The following is a 23,362-nucleotide window of genomic DNA, read 5'->3' on the forward strand; positions in this document are numbered from 1 at the left end:
TTACATTTTTTAAACTGTGCAAGCATTTAGAGGAGACAAAATGGGAATTTGTTATCTTTTTCTGGGAGTGCCTTTCTCTTCTCTGCTTGACTTTCTTATCTTCGCCTGGACTGATTCTTACCTTTTTTACTTATGTTACCTGGCTGGCTGGTTGGCTCCCCAAGATAGAGTGAATGCTAGGATGGAGAACACAGATTCCGTTTCATTTACATTAGCATCTATGTCTAAGCGAGAGGAGATGGGGAAGTCTTACTGCATCCTTCAGACAATTACATGAGTTTGGAAAGTTTGCATTTGGTTTGTTGTTGACAAAAACTAAGTCCCTGGATGGCTGTTAATTTTTCTGGGAAACTGTAGAGGAAACTCCAGAGGAAACTCCAGAGGAAAACCAAGCCGACACAGAGCCCTACATTTCCCTATGGAACTTCGGTGAACTACGTAGTATGGCGATCTCCGTTCTGATTTCCGTTTTTTGTTTTGTTGAGTTTCCTTACGTAAAAGGAAGTTTTGGGGAAGAAACCTATGTTTAACTGAGAAGATAAAGGACTCAGGTGGAGAACAGGAAGAGGTAAGAACAATTCTAGACTAGATCCAACCCACTGATCTAAAAAGCACTGCTTCATTAACCCATTGGCGTAATTTCATAAACAGGAGGTGGTCTGTCTGATGATCTTTCTGTTAGGATTAAATTGTCATCAGTAATATCCGAGCAAGTTCTTTGTATGACTTTGCGGATATTGGTTGTTTTTTCCATTTTATCTTCTTCTTTAAGGAGGACTTAAGTTTTTTTTAATGCAGATTAGCATATTTATTTATTTTAAAAAAATTTAATTTTATATTGAAGTATAGTCAATTCACAATGTTGTGTTAGTTTCAGGTGTACAGCAAAGTAATTTAATTATACATATTCGTATATCTATTCTTTTGCAGATTCTTTTCCCACGTAGGTTATTACAGAGTACTGAGTAGAGTTCCCTCTGCTACACAGTAGAGGACTTAAGTTTTTTGAAAAACATGTATCACAGGATAAAATTAATGAGGAAAAGTTACATATTTGCATGATTCCCCGTGTGATCACTGAGAAGATGGAATTTGAAAGTAGGGTACTTAACAGAATGAAGACTCGAAGTCTGAAATCGAAGGCAAATCACATGAAGACTGAGGATGATTTATACACCACTTGGTTTTTGCTAACAGATTGGAGGGGTGGCAATTCTACTTGGTTTGACAGACAGTCATTCTGGAAAGGAAAAATTATTAGGTTCTAGAAGGAAGGATAATCTGAATGCAAACGAGTTCTCTGTTCACCTTAAATTGAAATCAGGGCTCAGGTGTCAGCCCCAGGGTATCAGCCTGGATTATTCGGTGACAATTTATGTGAAGTCACAGGTCTGGTCAGGCTTGCCGATGGGTGAATGGCCAACCTGAAATTGAAGAAAACAGTCCCTTGGGGTTCTACCTTCAGGTGTCTGTAATGGAGAGCAGGTTTCATTTGATGGGAACCTTTTACAAACAATAAGTGAGGATCTCAGAGTAACTACATGCTAGCAGTAGCTCCTGAATTAATAAAACATTATTTATTTCAGTTGTTTCATCACGATTGTTAAAACATGACATTTAAATTCTTCACTGAATTTCTAGAAACTTTGGTTTCCCTGTAGCTGTCTCTTTGATATTTGTCTCTGTGTCTGCATGCTAGTTTCTGAAGCCTGGCAGAACCAGCAAGCACTAGCATGGCTATAACACAAATGCCCAGAACTACAGGCTCCTTCTCCAGGAGTAGGTTTCAGGCAGAAATCACTCAACAAAGAGAAATAACTAACATCTATTGTGCACTGACTTTGTGCCAGGTACTATTTTAACTGCTTTGCCTAAATAGTCTCAATCCTCACTACAAATAGAAGTAACTATTGCTTTTATCCTCATTTACAAATGAGGAGACTGAGTCAGGCGAAGTCCTGGACAGAACTGGGGTTCCATCTCAGACAGTCTGACTCCTGAGTCCCTGCTTGTCGCCGTCAGGCTACACAGACAGAGCACTGACTTCATGCTGGCCACAGAGCCATAGGCACCAGGGATATGGGAGCAAACAGTATTTAGATGTATTATTCAGATTTGACCCTGGCATTGGATGGATATCTTTCATCAATGTATCGGTTTTCCTGGGCTACTGGGAGGATTCCATAACAATTTGGAACATTGTTAATGATCACGGTCAGCAGATAGAATTAAATAATTTGGTTTCTACTGATAATGTAACTGCTAATGTCCTTCAGCATTGAGCCATCACATTCTTTTTTTTTTTTTTTTTTTTTTTTTTTTTTTTCGGTATGCGGGCCTCTCACTGTTGTGGCCTCTCCCGTTGCGGAGCACAGGCTCCGGACGCACAGGCCTAGCAGCCATGGCTCACGGGCTTAGTTGCTCCATGGCATGTGGGATCTTCCCGGACCAGGGCACGAACCCGTGTCTCCTGCATCGGCAGGCGGATTCTCAACCACTGCGCCACCAGGGAAGCCCCACAACATTCTTGAATGAGGTTTCTATGAGACTTTAAGAAGTTTACTCTTCTAACAGTTGTTGGTATAAATCTGTTAAACATAAATCAGGCCTTGTGATGATTAACATAACTAATATGTTATGATTAACATAAATATTAACATAAATATGTTAGCTTTTTAAACGGTTAGAAACCCGTGAGATAGGTATTATTCTTATTGATAGTTGAGGAAACTGAGACTCCAAGCAGTTACTCTGTTTGCTCAAGATCCCCCAGCTGGTACCCAAACTGAAAGTTGACCCTAGTTTTATCTAACTTCAGGCCTAGGGTGTGTCCTGTAGCCTTTGCTGAGATTCAGAAAGTTTAAGTGACTTTTTAGGATGACTCAGCTCGTCAGAAGAGACACCATGTCTTACATACTTTTGTAGTCCCTGTAGCTCCTAAGAGAAAATATCTTCTCAGTCAGTACCTACAGGCCAATCCCCTTTTTTATTACCTAGTTATTATTATCCTCATGATTATGGCAAAAATTGCAATAGTAGAGAAAAGAATAAGATAAAAAGTAAAAATTCTCCATACCATCAGCTCCAGAACCATACTCTAAAGATAAGACTATTATCCATTTTGTATATGTTCTTCCATAACATTTTAATTATACAAGTGTGTGTGTGTGTGTGTGTGTGTGTGTGTGTGTGTGTATCCTTCTGTTTTGTTTTACACAGATGAGATCATATATGTACATTTTTCACTTAATATATCTTTGAAACCTTTTATTAAAATATAACTGATGGGGGCTTCCTTGGTGGTACAGTGGTTAAGAATCCACCTGCCAATGGAGGGGACACAGGTTCGATCCCTGGTCCGGGAAGATCCCACATGCCGTGGAGCAACTAAAAGCCCCTGCACCACGACTACTGAGCCTGCGCTCTAGAGCCTGTGAGCCACAACCACTGAGCCCAAGTGCTACAACTGCTGAAGCCCGTGTGCCTAGAGCCCGAGCTCCTCAACAAGAGAAGCCACCGCAATGAGAAGCCCACGCACCACAAAGAAGAGTAGCCCCGGCTCGCTGCAACTAGAGAAAGCCTGCGCACAGCAACAAAGACCCAACACAGCCCAAAATAAATAAATTAAATAAATAAATTTTGAAAAATATGTAATTGATGTGTAACATTATTTCAGATATACAACATTGATTTGATATTTGTATATATTGCAAAAAATTGTTACAAGTCTAGTTAACATCCATCATCATGTATAAATAAATTAATCAACTAGTTGATTTACAGTATTATATTAGTTTCAGGTATATAATATATTGATTCTATATTTTAATGGATTATACTCCATGCAAAGGTATTATAAAATATTGGCTATATTCCCTGTGCTGTCCATTACATCATTGTATCTTATTTTTTTTAATACCTAGTAGTTTGTTACCTCTTAATCCCCTTTCCCTATTTTGCCTCTTCTCCCACTCCTCTCTCCACTGTTAACAGTTTATTTTCTGTATCTGTGACACTGTTTCTGTTTTATTATACTCATTTGTTTGTTTCAATTTTTTAGATTTCACATACAAGTGAAAACACACAGTATTTGTCTCTCTCTGACTTACTTCACTATGCATAATACCCTCCAGGTCCATCTATGTTGTTTGAAAAGGCAAGATTTCATTCTTTTTTATGGCTGAATAATATTCCACTATCTATACATATACCACATTTTATTTATCCATCCTTTATGCAAGTGTTGATGGACACGTAGTTTGTTTCCACATCTTGGGTAGTCTAAATAATGCTGCTGTGAACACTGGGGTGCATGTAACCTTTCAAATTAGTGTTTTCATTTTCTTTGGATATATACCCAGGAGTGGAATTGCTGGTAGATTCCACTACCATATGGTAGTTCTATTTTTAGTTATATGAGGAACCTCCATACTGTTTTCCATAGTGACTGCACCAATTTACATTCCCACCAACAATGTACTAAGGTTCCTCTTCTCTAAATCCTTGCCAACATTTATTATTTATTTTTTGACAACAGCTATTCTGACAGGTGTGTGGTGATATCTCACTGTGGTTTTGACTTGCATTTCCCTGGTGTTGAGCATCTTTTCATGTGCCTGTTGGCCATCTATGTATCTTCTTTGGCAAAATGTCTATTCAAGTCTTCCCTGTTTTAATTGAGTTGTTTTTTTTTTTTTTGATATTGAGTTGTATGAGCTGTTTTTATGTGTTGAATATTTACCCCTTAATGGTCATATCATTTGCAAATATCTTCTCAAATTCAGTAGGTTGTCTTCTCATTTTGTTAATGGTTTCCTTCTCTGTGCAAATGCTTTTAAGTTTGATTAGGTCCCATTTGTTTACTTTTGTTTTTATTCCTTTTGCCTTAGGAGACAGATCATATATATATATATATATATATATATATATATATATATATATATATATATGGCTACTGTTTATGTCAAAGAGTGTTCTTTCTATGTTCTCTTCTAGGATTTTTATGGTTTCTGGTCTTACATTTAGGTCTTTAACCCATTCGGGGTTTTTTGTTTGTTTATCCTATGAGAAAATGTTCTAATCTCATTTTTTACATGTAGCTGTCCAGTTTCCCAGCACCACTTATTGAAGAGACTGTCTTTTCTTCATTGTATCTTCTTGCCTCCTTTGATGTAGATTAGTTGACCATAGGCACATGGGTTTATTTCTGGGCTCTCTACTCTGTTCTACTGAGCTATGTGTCTGTTTTTGTACCAGTACCATAGTGTTTTGATTGCTGTAGCTTTATAGTATAGTCTGAAGTCAGGGAGCATGATACCTCCAGCTTTGTTCTTTTTTCTCAAGATTGCTTTGGCTATTCAGGGTCTTTTGTGGCTCTATAGGAATTTTAAGACTATTTGTTCTAGTTCAGTGAAAAGTGTCATGGGTATTTTGATAGGGATTGCATTAAATATGTAGACTGATTTGGTTAACATGGATATTTTAACAATATTAATTCTTCCAATCCATTAACACAGGATATCTTTCCATTTCTTTGTATCATCTTCAATTTCCTTCATCAGAGTATAGTTTTCAGAGTATAGGTCTATAACCTCCTTGGTTAAGTTTATTCCTGGGTGTTTTATTCTTTTTGATGTGACTTTAAACTGGTTTGTTTTCTTGCTTTCTCTTTCTGCTAGTTCATTTTTAGTGTATAGAAATGCAACACATTTCTCTATGTTAATCTTGTATCCTGCAACAGTCCTTTGGTGGAGACTTTAGGGTTTTCTATATATAGTATCATGTCATCTGCAAATAATGACACAATATTTTTTCTTGGGAAGAGAACTTTTAAGATCTATTCTCTTAGCAATTCTTAAATGTATAATGCAGTGTTATTAACTATAATCACCATGCTATACACCCCAGGATTTATTTATTTTATAACTGAAAGTTTGTACCTTATTTGGCATCATTTTTGTCAGGATTTGTAGATTGTTTCTTTGTTTTGTATTGATGTACCATATTTATTTAATCAGCCTTTGTGTGATGGATTTTTAGGTTCCTTGTAGGTTTTTTATTTATTCATTTATTTATGTATATATTTATATATTTTTGCTATAATAAACAGTGCCTCAATGAAGAAACAATATTATACATATATCTTTGCACAGTTATGTTTTTAATGGAAAACAAAACAAAAAAAAATGCAGGGTACCATATCATAGAAAAATAGTGTACTATTGCCAAGAAAATATTATAGGAGCTGTAAATAAACAACGTTTTTTTAATACACAATTTTGACCAAAAATTAGTATCCTGTTTATCTGGTGGGCTGGGCTCTTACCAGGGAGCAAAATGACTGAGCCACTGGTCCCATTAGGTGCCTTTATGACCAAGATCAATGATGGCTAAATGAGGAGAAGGCAACTTAGCCTCCTGGAGCTGCTACCTTCTCCACTGGACGGCTCTGTATGGTTTGTTTTTGATGCTGTAGACACAGATGCCACATGCATTGGACAGATGTAACCAACTTTTTTTGTCATTTTAAAGACATTGCTCATTATGTAATGCAATGGCCCTTTCAATGATGTAGACCATGAACTGAATTCAGATGACAAGTTGAGAATCCTTTAACCCTATTAATTTCAACTCTAGGTATTTATCCAAAAGAGATAAATGCATTGATGCAAAACATTCTTTTCAATTCCACATTGTTTATGAGAACAAAAATGGGGACAAAATCCCAAAATATCTAACAAAATTATAATTAGCTCTTAGATTTAACATATAACCCCATTCACTGGGGCCTCTTTAGCTTCAAACATAAGGTGAAATTTAAAAGATAATATCCCTTATGCTGTATGGTAACCCTTTCACAGGACCTTCTAAAAATCCTGAAATTTGAAAAAGTTTATCTCTGCCAATAACCAGTCATCCTTCACTGTATTAGACAATTACCATTTTGTAACAACATTATTTATCTTCCTCTGGCTACCTGGAAACTCAGAGCTAAGCCAGGTACTTAGTTGCAGCAAAAGTCCTTAATCCAGTGTAATGGGGAGTCAGAAAGAATGGACTTCGAGTTCTGTTTCCCACTTACTCTACTGTATTGGTTTCCTATGGTTGCTGAACAAATTACCAACAACTTTGTGGTTTAAAAAAAACACATGTATCTTATAATTCTGGAGGCCATAATTTTGAATCAGTCTTTCTGGACCTAACTCAGTCTGTTGGCAGGGCCATATCTCCTCCAAAGGCTCTAGGGAAGAATCCATTCCCTGATGCTTCCAGCTTCTGGTGGCAGCCAGCATTCCTTGACTTATAGTCACATCACTCCAAGCTCTAACTCAGTAGATGTTATGCCTTCTCCTTTTCTGTGTCAACTGTCCCTCTGCCTCCTACTTAGAGGGTCACAAAGATTATTCAGGATAATCTCTCCATCTCAAGATCCCTAGCTCAGTCCCATCTGCAAAGTCCCTTTTTCCTAAAGTAACATTCATGGGTTCTAGGAATTAGGACCTAGATTTTGGGGGGGCATCTTTTAGCCATCTACAACCTACCTTATGGCCCCTGAAGATTTATATTCATCCCCATTCAAAATATATTTATTCTACTCCAACATTCCCCAAAGTCTCAATCCATTATACCATCAATTCAGAATCCAAAATCTCATCTAAATAGCATCAACTTTAAAGTCCCAAATGTCATCATCTAAATTATTCAAAGTAGATATGGGAGACTCCAGGTATGATCCACCCTGGGGCAAAATTCCTCTTTATTTTTAAAGTAAAGCATTTGGTTCAGTGCCTTGCATGTAGTAGAAATGTTAGCCACCATCAGAATTATTCCCTTCATTGCATTAAGGGGAGGGTAACTCTTGTAGCCTCCACATTGCCCTAGCAGAGAGAAGACAAGATATAAAATCATGATAATGATAACAATAACAGTAGTAGTAGCAGAAGTGGTGGTAACATAACTCTTGCTGAGAGTTTTTCATGCAACCGAAGGTTTAAGTTTTTTTTGTTTTTAATTTTTATTGGAGTATAGCTGCTTTACAATGTTGTTCTAGTTCCTGCTGTACAGCCAAGTGAATCAGTTATACATATACATATATCCTCTCCTTTTTGGATTTCCTTCCCATTTAGGTCACGACAGAGCACTGAATAGAGTTCCCTATGCTATACAGTAGGTTCTCATTAGTAATCTCTTTTATACATGGTATCAATAGTATATATATGTCAATCCCAATCTCCCAATTCGTTCCACCCACCCTTCCCCCCTTGGTATCTGTAAGTTTGTTCTCTACAACTGTGTCTGTATTTCTGCTTTGCAAATAAGTTAACCTGTACCATTTTTCTAGGATCCACATAGAAGAGATACCATATGGTATTTGTTTTTTACTTTCTGACTTACTTCACTCTCTATGACAGTCTCTAGGTCCATCCACATCTCTGCAAATGCACTATTTTGTTCCTTTTTATGGCTGAGTAATACACGTTATCTAAATTAATCCTCATGAAACCCCTTTAAGGTATGAACTATTATTACCCCCATGTTCATTTGAGAAAACTGTGGGTTAGAGAGGTTACATAATTAGTAAGGAGCCAAGCCATGATCTCCATGCTGCCCAATTAAAACTAGGTCCACCTGACACATGAGTCTTATGTCAGTGTACCCTCCTTTTTCTAGTCTTGATATTCATGAAATGCAATTTTAAAGAATCGCTGCTCCTTTTGCCTTGGGTTTCCATTTTGTGTATCTCTGAGGAGATAAGTCCAACTCTGATTAGCATTCCTAAGATTCTCCTGCTTTACCAGGAAGGGGTTTCTTCTCCTCTTGAAGTTCTTTTTTGTTGTTGTTTATTTTTAAAACATAGAATATCCCCTCTAAATTTTCATTTGGAAAAATTCAAAACTTTCAGATAAGTTGAAAAATTGGTATGATGAACACATTCGTCCCATCACTTTCCATTTACCAATTGTTAATCTTTTGCCACTTTTGTCTTTTTCTTTCTACATATAAATATAGTTTTGTTTTTGCTGGACAATGTGAAAGTTGCAGTTCTCATGACTCTTGACCCCCAAATCTTGTACCTTCTAAGAACAAGGACTCTCTCCTTTCTACTTACATCATGATAAAACAAAATAAATTTAAATTTGATACAATAATAGCTAACATTGTTTTTATACAAAATTTCTCCCAACCGTTCCAATAATGCCCTTTTGTAGCATTTTTTTTAATCCAGAAGTCAATCTCTCACAATGCCTTTGTTACCAAGGTTGTTGCCCCAGAATCATACCCCTACCCCTCCCTCGAATGGAAACCAATTACTCTTACTTAAGTTTAAGGAGGAAGCTGCAAAGAGGAAAAAGCAAGAACTGGTTGGAACCTCCTGGACCCAAGATGGCAGAGAATTTGACTTCCAGTGGGTCTTGAGCCTCATTATGTGCTCATTATATTAGCTAAATGACACTCCCACCAGCACCATGACAGTTGCCAGTTGTTATGACAACAGCCAGAAAAGCCCATATAAGGACTGAAAAGTAGTGTTGCCTCAGGTCTTAACCACACTCCTGTTCCCAGATAACTCACAAATATTCTTCCCTCTCTTTCCAAACCCCTCCCTTTAATGTGAATCTCCTATATATTTGCTGTCTCCAAATATACAGGAGAAGTTGACTTGCTAACTAAGTTCCTGCTCTCCATTCTTGGCCATTGAATAAAGCTTGTGCTGTTCCAGTCTCAGAACTACTTTTGTTATTGGCTGTGCAAATCTGATCAGAAAAAGAACCTCCTTGGCGGAGACAAAGGGACTCAGCCCAGGCTCGGACCCCAGTGTGGGTTCAGGCAACTAATTCAGTAACATTTTTAGTTGTCACATCTCTTTTTTCTTTAATCTAGAACAGTTCTTCATCCTGTTCTTATTTGATTTTGGTTTTGTTTGTTTGTTTGTTTTTTCCCTTCAGTGGCTCTTTGAAGAATCCTGATCAGTCACCCTGTAAAATGTCTCAAGTTCTGGATTGGTCAGGTCGTTTCCTCTTGATTAGATTCAGGTTAAATATATTTTGGCATACTGCATCTACTGAAAAAAAAAAAGCACAACCTAAAAGTTGAGATTTATGTTTTACTTGCGGACAACACTGAGGTCTTAAGCCCGGGAAACAGCCTTTCAGATCGTTCTGAGGGACTGCTGTGAAGAGGTCAGGGGGGAGCCAGGATATATAGAAGTTTTTGCAACAAACACCAGGTAGTTGGAACACCAAAAGATTACTGTTCATTAAAGAAGACCAGACATCTCAAGTTAAGGAATTTAGTGCTTTTCTATATATGGAAAGATGCAAGACTCTGGGCTTGTTGAAATCATTCCTTTGATATGCACCTCAGCTTTCTGGAACCAGTATCCTGTGTGTTCACATCCTGAGTCTTGTCAGGGTGCACAGTGTGTGTGTGGTGGGTGGGAGAGGGTGGCTGCAGCAGCTGGTGGCCTGATAGAAGTCATCCAGTTTCTATCCTGAGTTCCCTCAGGGCTCACCTGGCGGCTGTAATGTAATGGCTGCAGCATCCTTTGTTTACTGATATGGTAGCAACATTTTTTCATTGATAGCTGTATAAGTGATGTGAAAACGATTTCATCGTTGATTATGCTTAAGAAAAATAAATGTGAGGCTTTGGAAAAAATGATGATTGATATTTGAGATAAACAACTAAATACTAAAACTCATAATAGAGCATAATCTTTGAACAGTCATTGACAGTTTCTGAAGCACATTTCACATATATTTATTTTATTTTATCCTTATAATTATTAGACCAGTGAGGTGGATATTATTGGTCATAGTCCTAAGGCATCTAAGGCATGGGTGTGTAAGTGAGTCAGTAAATTCCTAGAATTCAAGGAAGCTGGACTTTGAATCTAGTTTCTGGACCTTGGGTTTGGATCTGAATCCTATACTTTTGCCACCAAGTCATTGGCTAGGGTGAAGTAGGATAAGTTTTTCAAAAATGGTAACAATCATTTACCCCACTCAGAAGTACAACTGAATACAGCATACGTTAGTGCTATCTAAAAGCAGCTTTCAAGTTGCCTCTGGACCCTGGAGCATCTTTGGGACCCTACATTTATGTACTTTATGTGTTAAGAGTTTGCAAAGCTCTCATGGTTGTACATGCCTTAGGCACTTACTGAGAGATAATAACAGAGAAGCAGAAGGAAACTGAGACAGATGGGTTCCCACTCAGCCTTCCTATAAACTTGCAGCATGTTGAATAATATATACAGATGTTAGCCAAGATGTAATCTTATCTTTAATCTTTGTTAGTACCCAGAGAGGGATAGATCCTGGGTTCAAAAAAAAGGTGCTGTTTATTTGTTAGTGTCAACTGGAAAAAAAACCAAACACAACCTAAAAGTTTCCAGTTAAGTTTTATTCGGGGACCTTACTGAGGACTATAGCCCAAGAGAGACATAGCCTCTCAGGTAGCTCTGAGGGACTGCTCAGAAGAGGTGAGGGAGGAGCCCAGATACATAGGAGGTTTTTGCTGAAAAAGAACGAAAAACAAACAAAAAAACCCCAGGTAGTCAATCAAAAGATTACTGTAGTCACAAACAAACAAAAAAACCAGACATCTCAAGATAAGGATTTTTAGTGCTTTTCTATATATGGGATATGGTTTGTGGTAGAAGAGAGGTTGTTGGGTGGGGTGGAAGGGTGAAAATGATTTTGCTTTTAGGGATGCCCAGTTTGAAGCCCCAGTGGAATCTTTTGGTGATAGATGTTACCGAGTCCGAGCTTGCTATGCTCACCGTGCAACAGGCCAAGAAATCAGGAGACGAGGTGTTGAGGCAAGGAATAGTGACTGTATTCGGAAAGCCAGGCATCTGAGAAGATGGTGGTCTAGTGTCCTAGAGTACTATCTTATTGGGGTCTGGATGCCAGTTTCTTTTATAGAGCAGAGAGCGGGAGGAGGTGAGGAAGTAAAGTAAAAAGGCCATGAATCTTGCAAAATATCTCCTGGTTTTGGCCAGCCTCAGGGAGGGGATGTGTTAATTTCTTCTTTTCTACAGCCATCCACAGGTGAGTGGGGTCTGGGGGTTTCCCTGTGACCTGAACAAAGGCATTTTGGTTTAACATTCAGGCAGAGGGGCAGGGTTCCCTGAGGCAGGCCATTATGTATGCCTATAGCTATAGACAGAACAAAAGCAATGGAAAGCAAAGGTCAAAGTAAAAGAAACAGATCCAACATGGGGCCAGATTTTCTTCTTCCCTGTTACAGTAGGTGGCTGTGGATGGAAACGTAGAACTGAAGTTCAAGGCAGGGCTCTGTGCTAAAGACGTGGAATAAGGAGTTGTACATACAAACATGGCCGCCAAGAGCAGTGGCGAAAACTACCTCTGCAGTTCATTCACCTGAATTATTCAGGTCCCAACTCACTTCCCCTAATTTTTGGTCAGGAATTATGAAGATTGATGGCATATGCAACCCATGCTTAGTTGATAGAGAATAAAGAAATTGGGATATAATTTCTCTAATAGGTTGGAAAGCTAATTTTGGAAATGTGGCATTGAAAATATCATGTACTCAAACGTTACTCTTTTGGAAACAAATGAAAACTGACCAGCTGAGAACAAGCAAAGGCTATTTATTCAGCACTTTCTATAGCTAGGGTGTCAACCACCATCTTCTGCATTTGGCAGAGATTCGAATGCAGGCAGGGGTGTGTAAAAGCTTTATAGTGGAAAAAAAGAAAACCTTCAAATATGCCCTGATTGGAGGCTCTTGGCGTGGGCAAGCTAGAGGTGGGCAAAATAGAACCAGAGCATCCTATGTGATTGGTTATGGGAGCAGATTTGGTTTTCCCTGGTTTGGTCCTACATTGGAAGCAGGGACAAAGATCAGGGAAGCTGGAATTATTGATCAAATACTGGCGATTTTTGTACAAACTACAGGTCGTAGTTTAACTTTCCAGGCTGGTTGCTGCAGGTTGTGGGTGAGGGTCCTCTTTTTATATAGGATTTCACCACTGTCCCTTTGTATATTCAGTCTTTCTTGTTGAAAAATGTTCAGCTTTTCAAAATTTATCATCTTCTCATTTGCCTATCCCTCTGGGCCACCACTGTTTTAACTCATGTGCTCAAAACTTGCTTTCAGAGGCATTACATTTGGATTGCTTTTTTCAGCTAACCCCTGGTCCTTTTGTATTCAATCAGTTAAATCTTTATTGTAAAACAAAAACAAAAGCAAACAAAACACCTTTATACCATAAGAAGTTAAAACTGTACAGAAGGGTATAAAACAAAAAACCAATTCCTCTTCACCCCCTGACAGCCCCTAAACTATTCAGAGTTAACCACTATTAATAGTTTCTTATACATCCTTTCAGAAATGATCTATGCATATGTAAATGTATAAATTATATACCTGTGGTTGCATATTTACCTCCTCTTTATAAAAACTTTACACAAATGCAATTATACTATAATCCCTTTTCTATTAACACTTTTTCAAGCTGTTTTTGGAGGTCATCTTTGGAGATCTTTACATCAGTACAAGTCAATCTAACTTGTTCTTAAATTTGAAATAGATATTCCTAAATTGCTCCTACAGAAAGAGTGCCCCATTTATTCCCTCATCAAGTGTCTGAGAGTGCTTTGTTCTTCACCCTTTCATTGACACTAGATAGTCTTCCTAATTTTAACCAAAATGAGAGGTACTTTAACTTGAATTCATTTTACTGTCAGTGAGATCAATAATCTTTTCATATAATTTATTGTCCATTTGTATATATTGTTTTTCTGTCCATTTTTCTATTGGATCCATTTCTTATTCCTCTGGGAAGACCTTCTTGTATATTAGAGAAATCAGCCTTTTGTTTTATCATTGGTCATTTCACTTTGTATATCTGCCATACTGAAGTTTTAATTTTAAGTACTTACTTTTATGGTTTTTTATTGGTTTGAATTTTATGTCCTAAATTGAAATACATTCCTATTTTTCTATTTTTAGCCTTTTAATCAAATCCTTCTGTTTGGTAGCAGAGTTGCATGGAAGGTAATTGAAAGAAATTGGTGTGTCTGGTATTTCTCTCTGAATCAAGGCATATAGATATCTCCAAAGAGTTCATGAAGCCCTGAGTGTCCCTGGGTATCCCCTAATGATGAGAAGAAAGAAAAAGGAAACAAGACAGCAGCCACTGAAAAAACAGTCTTCTCAGGCAGGCTGCCAAGTGCATTTTTTTTTCTTCTGGAAACAGTAGTTGATGGTTGACATCCAATCCCAGAATTAATTGCTGTAGCTCTGAAACTCGTGTGACAGGGAAATGGGAGCAAGACACGGATATAGGGATAAAATGGCCCTCTTTGGGGGCTCAGCTCAGACCTGAACAACACATCCAGAAATCCTGTAGCTTCCTGGTTGCCCCAGACATATTTGAAAGGAATGAGGGTATGAGGATAGGGTAGTATAGAAATTTAAAGGGGGAGTCAAGAGGTAGAAAAGATGCTGTTTAATTTGGGCCGTCCTCTTGGTGGGTTTTCTTCCTTTTCAGGAGGGCAGGCAGGAATTGCAGCCACCACTGTGGCATCACCAGTGTGACCCCAAGCCTTCACTGTGTTCCACCCGCTCATTCTGAAGTTAGCAGGGAGGCATTTTTTCCAATGGCTTGTTTGCTACTTTGGGTTTGCGGGTAGACCTGATGACAAACAGAGCAGAGCGAGCTTTAGGTTTTCAGTCTTCTCCTTAGCTCTGTCCTCTGCTGGATGATCACTGATGTCTGCAGAATGCCCGGTGTTTTACTCTGAGGCACATCTCCCCAGGGCTTCCTTTCCTAGGAATCACTGTTTCCCTTTCCAGTACTTTAAGGCAATGCCAAGCTGATAATCCCTTTGGAAAATAGTAATTCAGCACAATAGAGTAGAGAGGCAGCTCTTTAGTCCTTCCTGATGAAGATAACCTTGATTCGATGTATTTGGACATTTAAGGGCTCAGCTCTGTACATCCTGCATTTTTTGTCACTTTATACTGGATGAGAGTGGAGGCTCTAGAGGCTGTCATGGCAACCCAGTGATCCAGCCAATCCCAGAAGATTTTATTCCCTTTTTATGAATCATAGAGAGAAAATGAAATAGTTTGAGTCCAACCTCTTTGAACACAAGGAATATTCAGTATTTGTACACCCAATAGTCATTCCATCCAGTGTTCAGGTAGACCATTTGGGGCATGAAGGATTTCATCTCAAGAAACTTTGCACCATTTCTTGTCTGTGACCATGACCATTGGACTGATCATTCTGGAGAAACAATAGATTAAGTCTAGAGACATGTACTGGGAAAAAGTTCTATTCTTCAAATAGGAGTGTGCATTTGTGATTTTTCCAGAGGCCACCATTTTGACATGTAAAACCAACAGACATTTGATGAGCCAGTGCTTATGTTCGAAGTAATAAAAATAATTACCATAGGGAAGAAAAACCACAGCTAGATTGCTCAATACTTCATTGGTTCATTCATACAATAGATATTTATTTAGCCCTTCATACAGGCCAGGCACAATGCTAGGAGTTTGGAATGTATCTGGAATAATAATAATAACTCTAGCTAACAAATATTGTGCACTTAACTATCTATCAGGCATTGTGCTAAATGCTTTACATGGATTATCTCATATAATGTTCAAGTCAACATTGTTATTAGATGCTTTTATAATCTCTATATGAAGAGAAGGGGAGTGAGGTTTAGATAGCATAATGCTCATCAGGATTAGAGCTGAAATACAAACCCAGTGTACTTTTTACTTCTTAATTGTTTACTATTGTCTCTACACAAGGTAGAAACAAGTCCCTGCCCTCACAGAACTTAGAGTCTAAATTAGAGAACACTTTCCTCCAGATAGACTTGGAATCAGCCTCTAGAGAGATGTGGAGTGTCCTCCAGAGAAGGCTTTCCTTCTTTCAGCACATACTCAGGTGATGGAAATTGCTTGATGACAGGGACTCCCTTTGTTTTCTCTAATCACACTCATCTCTCCCATCTCCTGTGTCCTTCTCATGTCCTCCTCACAGCCACATTTGTCTTGTCCTACTGCCACACTCTTTCTTCTCTGAGTGTCCTCCCCTCCACACCTGTCCATGCTTTTTCTCTCCCATCTAGACAATTACTCAGTCCCCAAATGCCATGCGATGAAGTTTTGAAGGAAGGAAAACATGGAAGAGAGGTAAACTTTCACTGCAGATGAAATGAGCTGTTGACACACGGCCTAGTATGCCTAGGGGTTCATCTCTAGCATCTCTGGCATTGGAGGGACTCAGAATTCCAAAAGCACATTCATTGCATTCTGCTGTTGCTAATCTTATTTTTTCCATGATGAACAACCCAGTTCATTATGTTTTCAGCTCACATTAATCTTCCTTTCTGTGAGTTTGGTAACATTTGGAGTCATTTCCCTCTGTATTTATCCATCTGGGATCTTTAGAAAAGACAAGTTTGCAGAGAGTCATTTGTTGCTCACTGCTGTAAGAGGAATGAATGTTCTCCTTGCCTCTCAGATCCTGAGAGAGAATCCTCGGAAGTCAGGCACGGGTCCCCTCCACAAGGCAGAGGGCCCCCTTCCTGGGATCCGATGGGGTCCTCAATGTGGGATGGAACAGCAAAGGAATAGCATCAGAAGTTACAGAAATCCCTGGATTCTGTTTGCCCTCATGGAGCGGATGGAATTGGGAAAGAGGGGTAGTGGAAAGAATCGTGAGATTAATGAGTCAGAACAAAGTCTTTGGCTTGATTCCTGTCTCTACCACCTGCAAGCTATTTGACCTTGGACAAGTCACATAATCTGTCCAAGATCCACTTGCCTAACCTGTGAGGATGCCTGTCCTCTTTACATGAGAGAGTAGTTTTGAATGTTCACTTATGTTCTCATCTCCATTTTCGGGTAAGTTCATAACCTTTCTCATATCACTAAAGTTTTGCAATTACTTTTGGCCTCTTTCCAACACTAATACATGTATATATATATATATATATATACACACATGGATTACATGGATTATCTCATATAATGCTCAAGTCAACATTGTTATTAGATGCTTTTATAATCTCTATATGAATTTATATAATCTTTATATATAATATAATATATAATAATATTTACTATTTAATATTATATAATCTTATATATTATATTATATATAATATTATATAATATCTATATAATCTCTCTATATATATATGATTAGAAAGAAAAATAAGTTATTGAGGAAGTCTTAGAGCCTAGTATTTCTTTTTTGGGGGGGGTTAAATTTTTGTTTAATTTTAGAACATTTCCCTAGAACAGATTACTTGAAAGAAAATTACAATGTCAAAAGATATATATATATAGAGAGAGATGTATATGTATATAAAATTTAATGTTCTCAGTAGATATTGCCAAATTTCTTTCCAAAACATATTCTCAAAAGATGTGTTAATGAGGATGCTATATTATACTATTCTTATAAGCATATGGATGGTATTTTCAAAAATTATATTGATAGAAGAAAAACATTCATATCTCATTTTATAGTTGCATTTCTTTGGCTGCTAATTACATCATTTTTTTCCAGTTTCATTGACATATAATTTTCATACAGCACTGTATAAATTTATGGTGCACAGCATAATGATTTGACTTACGTACGTATAAGAGGCTAGTATTTCTTAATTCTCTTTTTATACTAAAAAAAAAGGCTTGGAGGTGTGTGTGTCATATTTAAAAATCTGTTGGAGAGGGGATACATTGTTTAGAAAACAGAGAGAATCCTTTGGAAATTCAGTTAAGGACATCCTTCTGGGTATAATGTAATCTTAAGAGGTCACAAAGGAGGCAACCCTTTTGGAGAGTCCATGCTGTAGGTCCTTAGCAACATTTTGTTGTGAAGGATGGAATGCACTCATATGTTCCGTAGTTCAAGTAAGAGATTCCTGTAGAGAAAATATTCCAAACTGGGCATCCATTCAAAAGCCATGAAAGATATTGTTATCTATGGTCATTAACTGTAAAATATCAGTATGATTTCTCACTGCTGCCCAAGTGAAGGGCTCAGTTGTCTTGATACCTCTGTTATAGTAGGAAGAAGCAAAGGTAATTAAATCTTATTGCTGTAAAATATACAAAGGGTTCAGGATGTGGTGAAGGCCAATGGAAATGAGAGAAATCTGGACTGTCTGCTCCAATTCTGCACAACGAACAACAAGTCAACATCCTTTGGAAATGTCATTTATTGACAGTCCTCTCCCCCAGGACCTAGGATTTGAGCAGGAGACTCCCATTACACAGATAACTCCCAGTGGTGTTGATGGAAATTACCTGCATAATCAACTCTCCTGCCCACATAAAAATGCCAGATGCCTGAGAGCATTTTTAATTGCAATGTACCTCCCTTTTGCAAAAGAGCTAATTGCATCTGCTTTCCTTTCCTTTAGGTACCCAAGCATGGACCGGAATAATGAAGAGATACGTGTATTAGCTGCAGCCCTTTGAACCACACAAGAAGGAAGTCAACAGTGTGGACAGGGCTGGAAGCGTTACCACACTTGTTTGTTGGACTAAATGAAGAATGGGCTTGTGATTATGCTGACATCCCAGCATGAATCTGGTGGACCTGTGGTTAACTCGTTCCCTCTCCATGTGTCTCCTCCTACAAAGTTTTGTTCTTATGATACTGTGCTTTCATTCCGCCAGTATGTGTCCCAAGGGCTGTCTTTGTTCTTCCTCTGGGGGTTTAAATGTCACCTGTAGCAATGCAAATCTCAAGGAAATACCTAGAGATCTTCCTCCTGAAACAGTCTTACTGTATCTGGACTCCAATCAGATCACATCCATCCCCAATGAGATTTTTAAGGACCTCCATCAACTAAGAGTTCTCAACCTGTCCAAAAATGGCATTGAGTTTATCGATGAGCATGCCTTCAAAGGAGTCGCTGAAACTCTGCAGACTCTGGACTTGTCTGACAACCGGATTCAGAGCGTGCACAAAAACGCTTTCAATAACCTGAAGGCCAGGGCCAGGATTGCCAACAACCCCTGGCACTGCGACTGTACGCTCCAGCAAGTTCTGAGGGGCATGGTGTCCAATCACGAGACAGCCCACAATGTGATCTGCAAGACCTCCGTGCTGGATGAACACGCCGGGAGACCATTCCTCAACGCTGCCAATGATGCTGACCTTTGTAACCTCCCTAAAAAAACGACTGATTATGCCATGCTGGTCACCATGTTTGGCTGGTTCACCATGGTGATCTCGTATGTGGTGTATTATGTGAGGCAAAATCAGGAAGATGCACGAAGACACCTTGAATACTTGAAATCCCTGCCGAGCAGGCAAAAGAAAGCCGATGAACCCGACGATATTAGTACAGTGGTGTAGTGTCCGAACTGACTGGCATGGAAAAAGAAATCCGTTTGGGATTGCAGTAGAATAAGTGGTTTACTTCTCTCATCCATTGTAAACATTTGAAACTTTGTATCTCGGTTTCTTTTGAATCATGCCATTGAACTTTTAACAAACATGACAGCATAAATCATTGTCGTTTAGGTGATCACCCCTCAGTTGTACTCCTGGTGGTATATTCCTGAGTCAGCTACTTCTCTGAACCTTAGTTCTATCCATCTCAGTATTTAATAATGAAATTTATTTTTTTAATTTGAAACCAAATAAAAGCCTAACTTTGAACCATGAAAAACAGAGTGACTTATTGGTCCAGAAAACAGTACAGTCCTTCCATTGCTTTAAAGAGAAACAGACAACTCTTGTGAACCTAAAGAATGATCACAGTGAGAGATGTTATTAAGTTCTACTGTACACTGGGGCACCATAGCTGAGTTATCAGCCAAGTAAAATATCTTTCAGACTTCAAAATACTAAGCCTTAGTAAACTTAAATGATAATACATAGTGTGGCAACCTGCAGAGGCATAAGTTGGGATGTCTCCAGGTGTTTGCTACCTAAAAGTCGGTGTGGGGCTTCCCTGGTGGCGCAGTGGTTGAGAGTCCGCCTGCCGATGCAGGGGACACGGGTTCGTGCCCCGGTCCGGGAAGATCCCACATGCCGCGGAGTGGCTGGGCCCATGGGCCGTGGCCGCTGGGCCTGTGCGTCCGGAGACTCTGCTCTGCAACGGGAGAGGCCACAACAGTGAGAGGCCCGCGTACCACAAAAAAAACAAAAACAAAACAAAACAAATAAATAAATAAAAGTCGGTGTGTTTAGCAAAACACACTACTTCTACTCTATGCTAGACACATGGAAAAAAAAAAAGGAGCACATATTCTGTCCTCAAGATTACCTTCCGGTGGACAGAGGTGTGTGACCAACATAGAAATAGCCATGCCAAAAAGGAAGGTCTTAATAATCATGTAGCATCAACTGTGTGCAAGCATGGTGCAAGGCATTTGTATACTATGTCTCCAAACTCTGACTCCCAGAGGAGAAAGTGACAACCACCCCATCTGCAGAGGAGGAAGCCATGCACGAAAGAAGTCCAGTGACCTGCCAAGTAGAAAGTATCAGAACTCGAACTTGAACCAAGTCTCCCTGACTCCAAAGACTGAGGTCTTCTCATTATATTCTAACTGGGTTGGCTGATAGAGGTATAACTTACATATTAAAAAATGCACCATGTTAAGTGTACAGTTCCATATATTTGACAAATGCAAACACCTGTGTATCAAGATAGTCTGTCCCTGATATTGTTCAGAGATAGGAGAAAGCTCATTTGGTGCATGGAGGAGGGAATTGTGTTTCTTAGGGTTTAAGCTGCAGTTAAAGGTCCTCCTTGAGACTTGGGTGGGATCTCATCAGATGCTGTAGGTGAGGAAGGTAAAGGAAGCAGAACACAGGGATAAAAGTAGGGAGGTGTGGGGGATGAAGGGGTCTATGTAACAGGAAGCGAGAGACAGGGCTGGAGCCACATCATGGGGACTCGACCCCAGACTCAGGAATAAAAGTAACTAATACTGTTTATGGAACACTTACTATACACCAAGCACTTTCTTTGGGTTGTCTTGGTTAATCCTACCATTACCCTATGAGATAGTCTTCTGTGAATGACGAGTCAGAGATGCAGGAGTTTAAGTAGTTAATTCAGGATGAGAATTATTATAGAGAAGTATTAAAGCTTGTAAGAAGTATTGCAGATATTGAAACCCAGTCAGTCAACTGCAGAACCAACGGACCTCTTAGCTGCTATACTGTATGCTTTGCAGCTGTAGACTTTTACCGCTTCAGGTTGCTGGTTCGCCAGACCTAGAGGTTTGCAGACTCCCAAGTGATGGTTTCATTAAGAAATAACAGCAAAAATAGCCCTTTGAGGGGATTAAGTAGGAAGGAAGGATCCTTTGCCATTTTGACCGACATAGCCTTCTCCAGCTCATATGAGGTTATCTTTGGGCCTTCAGGAATCACATTACTGCCCTTGGAAAGCACCATGGTTTCTATCCATAACAATAGTGTCTTGAAAAGTTTAGCAGTGTGAACCCTGAGGGTCTGACATTCAAAGCAGTATGGCTGGGCTCATGGCATGCACCACTTGGCCACCGGCTTTTCATGCCTGCGTTAGCCTTACTAAAAAGTATGAAGTCTCGTGTAGAAGCCTGAGATGTGAAATTCAGGATGTGAGCCCAAGAACTCCTGCATCCCCGTGAGAAGGAAGCCACATTGTCTGCCTGTGCTAACTGGATTTGAACGCCTTTCAGCAACACTGGAGCTTTGCTGAAGATTTAACTCCCCCTGGAGGACAACCTTATAATATATCTCTGTGAGCATTACCATAGAAAGATGCCTGACAGAAGATGCTTTTTTTCTCTCTAAAGAGTAGAAAAATCAAGGCTTTGCTAAGGTAACCTTTTAAAATAGTCAATAAATTAATTGTGTTTATCTGAGTGTGTGAATCACATTCAATTTCGAAAAGCTTTCATAAATCACATAATCCATTTCAGGTGGCTTCTTCCAAAATAATCTGTATATTCTTAGGAATAAGAGCTTATTTTCCTACTGCCCAATTACATGAGTCAAGTGAAAGTACCTGTCAAGGGAAAAAAACCTCTGAAATGTGTCTTGTCCAGATGTGGCCAAGTTCAATTCCCACATTTTAGTTTGTAATTCTCCACATACGTAGAGTTAAAAGTGCATCCTAGGTTAATCCCTTTCCCTGCCTGTATATTTCCAGTTAAGACTGCCATAAGCGCAAGTGCTTAAAAAAACCTAATGTTTTAAATTGCCATGAATTGGAATAGATAAGCCATTGGAGGAGAAAATTAATTCTTTTTTTTTTTTTAAACAAATAACAGGCTACAGGACCCCTTCAGGGCCAAAACTGGAAGGAAATACTCTTCCCATCAGCCTATAGGAATGAGGCCAGGGAGTACAAGGAGCTTCCTGAAGCTCTCGGCTGGCTATATAGAAAAAGGCCCAAAGTGCACACTCTGGTTTTGATCCCAATGTGCTCCTTAATTTCCAAACCCTTGCGCATGTTTACGTTACATGGAGAGCAACTTGTTTAAGGCTATAAGGTTTTTGAAACGAACTGTTATCTGAGGCACATGGCATCTTCCCATCTAAATACTCTACAAAACAGCTTCTTTGCTCAGCTCTCTCCTTTGGCATCACTCTTTTAACTTAAACCTTTATTTTATTTTTTTTTAATTTTTAAAAAAATTTTATTTTATATTGGAGTGTTGTTGATTAACAATGTTGTGTTAGTTTCAGGTGTACAGCAAAGTGATTCAGTTATACATATATAAGCATCTATTCTTTATACTCAACAAAATGCGTTGAGGAAAAAAAGGAGAGATTTGAGTTACACAGTTTTACAATGTACAGGGTTGGGAGTAACTCAGATCAAGTCAGAAAATTTACTTTCTATCATTAAATATCTGGAGTTTGTTGAATGAATGGACACTCTTTCCAAACCAAATTTCTTCCCAGAATTCAACTTAAACTAAGTGAATTACAACGTGAAGCTTTTCCTGAGGAGCTTGGTTAGTGTCTTGGAAGCTTGTTTGGTATTCAGGAAATACTTTTAAAAAATTCTTTTTATACAGCAGGTTCTTATTAGTTATCTATTTTATACATGTTAGTGGATATATGTCAATCCCAATCTCCCAATTCATCACAGCACCACCACCACCCTTCACCGCTTTCCCCCCTTGGTGTCCATACGTTTGTTCTCTACATCTGTGTCTCAATTTCTACCCTGCAAACCGGTTCATCTGTACTATTTTTCTAGGTTCCACATATATATGCAGGAAATACTTTTATTTCTCTCTTGCATCTGCCAGAGGAATGGGTTGACCACTCACAGGCCTTCATAGATCTGTCAAAGCTCATCTTGCCCAGGCTTAGAGACCCCCTTCC

General features: G+C 38.8%; 1 protein-coding gene across 5 annotated transcripts in view; it reads left to right on the plus strand.

The window, feature by feature from the left end:
- The window catches only part of LRRC3B (leucine rich repeat containing 3B), a 98,711-nt gene extending 79,017 nt beyond the window's left edge, over window positions 1-19,694 (plus strand). For 4 of the 5 annotated variants that reach the window (XM_059065585.2, XM_059065584.2, XM_067033893.1 and 1 more), the window contains one exon: window positions 18,435-19,694. In XM_059065585.2, the coding sequence (XP_058921568.1) occupies window positions 18,599-19,378 (780 nt within the window). In that variant the 5' untranslated portion in view covers window positions 18,435-18,598 and the 3' untranslated portion in view covers window positions 19,379-19,694. Of the gene's footprint in view, window positions 1-357; window positions 569-18,434 lie in introns of all 5 variants that reach the window. The other variant, XM_067033894.1, reaches the window with a different exon arrangement.
- The last annotated feature ends 3,668 nt before the right edge of the window (window positions 19,695-23,362 follow it).

The sequence above is a fragment of the Kogia breviceps genome, chromosome 5 (genome assembly GCF_026419965.1).
Source record: "Kogia breviceps isolate mKogBre1 chromosome 5, mKogBre1 haplotype 1, whole genome shotgun sequence".
NCBI lineage: Eukaryota > Metazoa > Chordata > Mammalia > Artiodactyla > Physeteridae > Kogia > Kogia breviceps.